Source organism: Argopecten irradians, chromosome 6 (genome assembly GCF_041381155.1).
Source record: "Argopecten irradians isolate NY chromosome 6, Ai_NY, whole genome shotgun sequence".
Lineage (NCBI taxonomy): Eukaryota > Metazoa > Mollusca > Bivalvia > Pectinida > Pectinidae > Argopecten > Argopecten irradians.
In genome coordinates this window covers 21,447,123-21,453,122 of record NC_091139.1, presented here as the reverse complement: position 1 = coordinate 21,453,122, position 6,000 = coordinate 21,447,123, and the positions used below count along the sequence as shown (strand labels likewise).

At 35.7% G+C, this 6,000-nt stretch overlaps 1 protein-coding gene across 1 annotated transcript in view; it reads left to right on the top strand.

Moving 5' to 3' along the window:
* The first annotated feature begins 508 nt into the window (after positions 1–508).
* The window catches only part of LOC138325313 (QRFP-like peptide receptor), a 91,394-nt gene continuing 85,902 nt past the window's right edge, over positions 509–6,000 (top strand). The window contains exon 1 of the mRNA XM_069270872.1: positions 509–1,964. Within this exon, the coding sequence (XP_069126973.1) occupies positions 1,697–1,964 (268 nt within the window). The 5' untranslated portion in view covers positions 509–1,696. The remainder of the gene's footprint in view (positions 1,965–6,000) is intronic.

Sequence of the window (6,000 nt, the reverse complement as noted above, 5' to 3'; positions counted from 1 at the left end):
CCAGGTAACAGACCTACAATTAATCGGTTATATTGGCCATGTTTTAATCACTATAAATATATTTTAGAAAGTCACTGTCAGGGTCAATCTTAACCTCTGCTTTTCGTATATCACAAAAACAAAACCATTCTCGTGCCTTTTTCACTTTTGTTACACTGAATGCATTTGCTGCCCCATGGGCCCAAGTCGTTCACTCTGATACCAATAAACAATACACCTGTATAGGACACGAAGCATATATTTGTTGTCACTAATGTGCCGTGCTACATAAAATATGTACGAACCTGCTCTCTATACTGTCCATAACCTTCAACATGTTGAAACAATACAAAAAACTCAAACAAGAACAATTTACTGATTGAGACATTGAATCAAGCATGAGATGTTTACTTTTATTCCAAATTTTCCTTTTTCATTGTCCTCTTTAAGGCTATTACAGTATTTAAAGCCCCAGGTATTTCGGTAGTATTGCACCATCGCTGTGGTACCAAGCACTGAGGTTGGCAATATCACTTCGGAACTATGTGAGCGTGCAACGGTATACAAAATACGCTGACTGTGTGGCTATTTAGTGAATGGGCGCATGGAACAGTCGTCAACTGGCGCGGGAACTGAAAGGTTAAAGCAGACGACAGTATTGATGGAGAGCAGACGATGGATTATATTGGCGGGAGAAAAGTGATGGCAGGATTATACTTGATACCCTCTCCTCTCCGTAGCATGGATAATTATTTATATATCATATCGTCTTAGAGTGATTATGTCTCTTAAGCAGTGTTTCTGTCCGCGGGGAGTGAGCTCGGATGACAAAGACAAGAGGGATAAACATCACTTTGATAGTTTGTTTACATGCTGCTTCAAAAGGAAATTAAACGTTTAGTAGACGAATAATATCTCTCTACCTTGTGGCAAGCTTTACGTGGGTATATTGACGTGCAACAGAACAAAATGGTCCAATATTGCTTTGATTAATTACAGGTGATCGATCCCAGGTGATATAAACTAGTTGGACATCGACACAACTGGAAGATCTACTTAACATATCTTTGACGATAGTAAAATAAATGTGAAAATGTTAAAGAATGACTTCTGAAGGAAAAAAATCAATGTTTGATGATAAAAACCTATGTGAAAATTTTCGGCCTTGATTCTCATAGCGGGCCAGATGTCAGCGAGAAGACGTGCATTGAAAGTGTGTATTGGTGTGAACTTAATCGTTGGCCCACAGTGTTCGTTTAGGGCATCGCCTGTCAGGAGTACTGCTAGCCTTTAGGATTTGTTTGTGATACTGAAGACACGGTCTACAGTAATTTGGCATGTATATATAGATATGGAATCAACGCTTCTTTTATATTTCATCCATCAATGCCAACATGTATGATTCGGATCTCTTCAATATCGGACCTTAAAGATTCGAACTATTTTGCATTGTCTATCAAAGGAATTGGAAATGACGAGATTGATATGTGATGGCTCATATTTCAAACTATAAAATGAGAAGTTTTGTGAAATCTTGTGAATTTGAATAACAAGAAAGTTTCGTTTTTTGAGTTTGGATATATTCCTATGACTTTAATGAAATAATTTCTTCAAATATATACCTCATTATTCGCGAGTTGAGATCGTATTGAGATTTTCGTCATTGACACTCTCTTATATTCTGATATTTATTGGCCCTGGAACTTTCAATAAAATCATGAATTCGTCAGTCGATTACAACAATCTTAACTCCTCTCTCCCCTTTATGGACCTAAATGGGTCCTATTTTATGACAGAGTTCGAGGACACCCTGTTCGAGTACCACAAGCCTGAGAAGATCGCTCTTCTGTGTATTTACATCCCTGTGTTTTTCCTGGCCCTTATTGGGAACACATTTGTGTTGGTCATGGTGTGTATAAACAAACGATTCAGGAGGAACATCGCAAACTTCTTCCTGGTGAATTTGGCAATCGCTGACTTATTGGGTAAGTTACCTATACATCATTGATTTATTGATTATTTATAAATACATCTAGTTGTAGTTACAGGACTAGTGATCGAAGGTTTACTGGTTTGGACTAGTAACCGAGGGTTCGCTGGTTTGACTGGTAACCGAAGGTTCGCTAGTTTGACTGATAACCGAAATTTCGCTGGTTTGGACTGGTAACCGAAGATTCGCTGGTTTGGAATAGTGACCGAAGTTCGCTGGTGTGGACTGGTAACCGAAGATTCGCTTGTTTGGACTAGCAACCGAAAGTTCGCTGGTTTGGACTAGTAACTGAAGGTTCGCTAGTATGGACTGGTAACCGAAGGTTCTTTGGTTTTTACTAGTGGCCGAAGTTCGCTGGTTTTATCACGGAAAACACTTATCGCCTTATGTACACTATAAGTAAGTCAAATTGAAAATGTGTTTAGAGTATCATTAACGAAATGGTAGCTCCATCTGTATACAGAAAACATGCACTTTCAGCACTAAGCTTGTCCTCATGTCAAGAGTAGGTCTATCAGACACATGCAGATTGTTCTTAGTAACAATAGATGTACTAGAAACAAACCAATCTCGGATCTTATTCTTCTGTTCCGAAGAAACACACTCCAATCTAATTTTAGATTACAAACAAGCGATCTCCAAAACAATTGGTGTGATAGTTAGTCACTTGTTTTTTTTCGTATTAAAACTTCCTGAAATAATTCCTGCAAAACTGTATGTTATGTTGCTTTAATATTCTCTGTTTGCCTCACATATGAACAGTAATAGAAACATTTTTACATTTTTGTGCTAAACTTACTCGTATTACTTGCAATTAAATATGACAATCTGCTGGTAAGTACAAGAAGGAGAATAAACTTTCTGTAATACACCTTTTCATCAGATAAAGTATCGATTATCTCACAAAATCTATCAACCGTATTTGACCTATTTGAAGCGATTAGGAAATCTTTGACCTGTGCAAAGTTCTACGTAGTTCACACTCTCTGAATCACTATTAGACTATGATGGTAACCTGTTCATGCATTTTTAAACGAACAAATCTATTTAGATCAATAACAAACAAATACTAGTAGCTCATGATCACTGCACGTATCTTTGGAGAAACCTATTCCGTCCCATGGTAATTTTCAGCTTAGTATACTTATACGTTATTAGAAATTACTCTTTATTTAGGTCAACCTAGTCAATAATCTCTTTCTATCACTTTTCCAAGTACATTAACCTACGAACGGATTGAAAGAAACAAAGGTTGAGAGCTCGATAATGTATGATTAAGTCAGAGGCCGTGTACTCGATGATTATAAGAATCTTGGGGCCTAGGAAGCTTAATGCTTGTTTTGGTTTTCCTTTTAAACGAACAAAACACTAAAAGGTGGTTATAGCAACATTTACAGTTGATCAAGAACTATGATCGAATATAAAGCTTAGAGAATCCATTAGATGAATTGATAAAGACTTTAGGGTTATTCTAATGTGTGAACATATAGCACCAAAATGTCTGAGTGAAATTACATTACTGGATAGATAAGTAAACAAATGTTAATTCTGTACATGTTATATGTTCGACCACATGTTGAAAAGAGTCTTTGACTCAATGTGTCATCGAGTGAATTCAAAAATTCGTTTTCATTATTATTATTATTATAAATGGTAGCAAAAATGAAAAAAAAAAAATGTATCACGCTTTGTGTTCAGACGTACTGTAAAGATTATCTCATTTCTCGGGAAACATTTATGTATAATATTATTTTCCACGAGCGTGTTTGACCAAATAAGGTTTTGTTAAATTATGACGTGTGTACATACGTTATCGCTGAGAAAGTGCATCTGCGAGACGGTCCCCTTCATTTTGGGTCTGGTTAATGTACGGCATTACGTGCCGGGACAGGATCGTCCTGATTATGACACATTCTCTTACATTATAGACAACTTATAGTTATTTATCTTCACCGTATTTATGTCTAGCCGGACATAGTTATCACTTATTCCCATTTCCCCTTTCACGAATCATCCTAATACACAATCTATACTTAATAATACCAATTTCCTTCTGGCGTTTCGTGTTTACGAAAGTATTTTGTCCACTTCTTTTATTGGGAGGTATTTACAGTATTTGACGGCTGATGATGTGGATAATTGACTTTGATAACCCTTTAAGGTTTAAGAATGTTTTTTTTCTCTAAACATCAAGGCTTGCAAATTAAAAACAACCAAAAGGCATTAAGTCAACTTTCACGGTCGAGTATAATGCTGTTCTCGACTGGTAAGGAATGAACACACGAAAGATAGCTTGCTTACAATAGATGTGTTATAGGAATTGACAGAAAATTAACCGACGATTTATTTACAACTATCGGTCAAAGGTGTTGCGATCGTAGAAGGCTTAGCTTATCTTATGCTTAAAAATCTTCCAAAGGGAAATTTCTTCGAACGAAGAAGATTGGCAATGTGCGTCACCAATATTTGTTTGGCTAGATTATTTCTATCATAAAGTGCCACTATCTTGAAAATTATTTAAAGCCTAATCTCATTGGCAGAGTTACAACAAACCGACCAATGAGATTAGGCTTTGCATAACTTTCAAGATGGTGTCAAAATGGGCGTCAACCTGACCCGGATAACTATTAGCACTGAAAAACGACATAAGGACAACGAGAGGGGGGACTTGAACGAAGCGTCAAACAAGTAAATACGTTTGTTTTCACCTGATGTTTATTTATGTCAAAGCCTGTTATTTTGGCTGCAGTATTTTAAGTGTAGCGAAAAGACATTCTGATTTGCAAATTTGTTATGGATCCAACTAAGGAAAATTTGTCAATTTTTCAAGTTTCGAGACTGGTTGTGAAAAAAGTAGACTAGTTCAGTATGACTTCTTGTTATCATATTGAAGTTTAACATTTTAACTTTTAAGTTATGAAGCTGTTGAGTTTTCTGGTCTGGATATTTTTACAGCACTTTGAACTAAATAAACCAATTTTATATTACGGAAGATTTCCTTACCTTTCTCTATATATTAGTCTAAAATGGGTCTTTGACTTACCAGCGTGTTATACGCCTATGACCTAACACCCTGCCCTTCGAAAGAATGAAAAAAGCAGGAAATGCAGTGGCTAAGAGACAATAAACGTGAAAAGCTTTACAAAGTAATACAAACCGAATGAGAGAGATTCATATTGATGAACGCAACTGATCTCTGGAGACAAATTGATATCGGCATCTGTTAATTCACACGGGATAATAATATCTGAATTACGTAACTTTTAGGGGCCCTAATGAAGTGGAGCCATTAATAGGAACATTTAACATCAATGCTCTTCTCGTTTCTCAAAAATGAGAAGACAAGAAAATGTTTCATTTCATTTCTCTTTGACTCAGGATTTACTGTCCGATTCTTATCGGGGTTCTCTCTAAACGTGATAATTTAATACTATCAAGATGTCATATTTGCATATGCTATGTAAATACCGAAACTATTAAGCCAAACGAATCTTCCATGACAATTGATGTCCAAACCGGAAAGCTTTTTTTTCTTTAGCTTATTTCATTTCTATTTATTAATACAGGCATGAATTTTATTTTCGATAAAAGGAATATATTGCTTTAGATATTGATTCATTCCGTCGTTAACATGTTTTTTTTCTACAAATACAAATCATTGTTGCAACTCCTATAACAACACAATAAAAGGATATTTAAGAGCATGCCAGGATTTTGTTCGTGATGGAAAGCCGAAGGACAAATGATAAATCTTTTTCTATGACAAGTATAATTATATAAAACTAATAACTGCTGAAGTATCATACTCGCTACACGAACACGAGTTCGTAAAATGCCAGACAACTTGCCCGCTTGTCCATAGTGGATCTGATATCAGAAATGTGAATGCGCATCTCATTTAATGTATATCGATATATAACTGATGTCAGATACCCGATTTTTCCATAATTTTACAGTTTTTCTGAATCTGTTGATAAATAATTTTAAAAAATATGTAAATCATTACAGGTCATCAATGCTGTCATAATTGA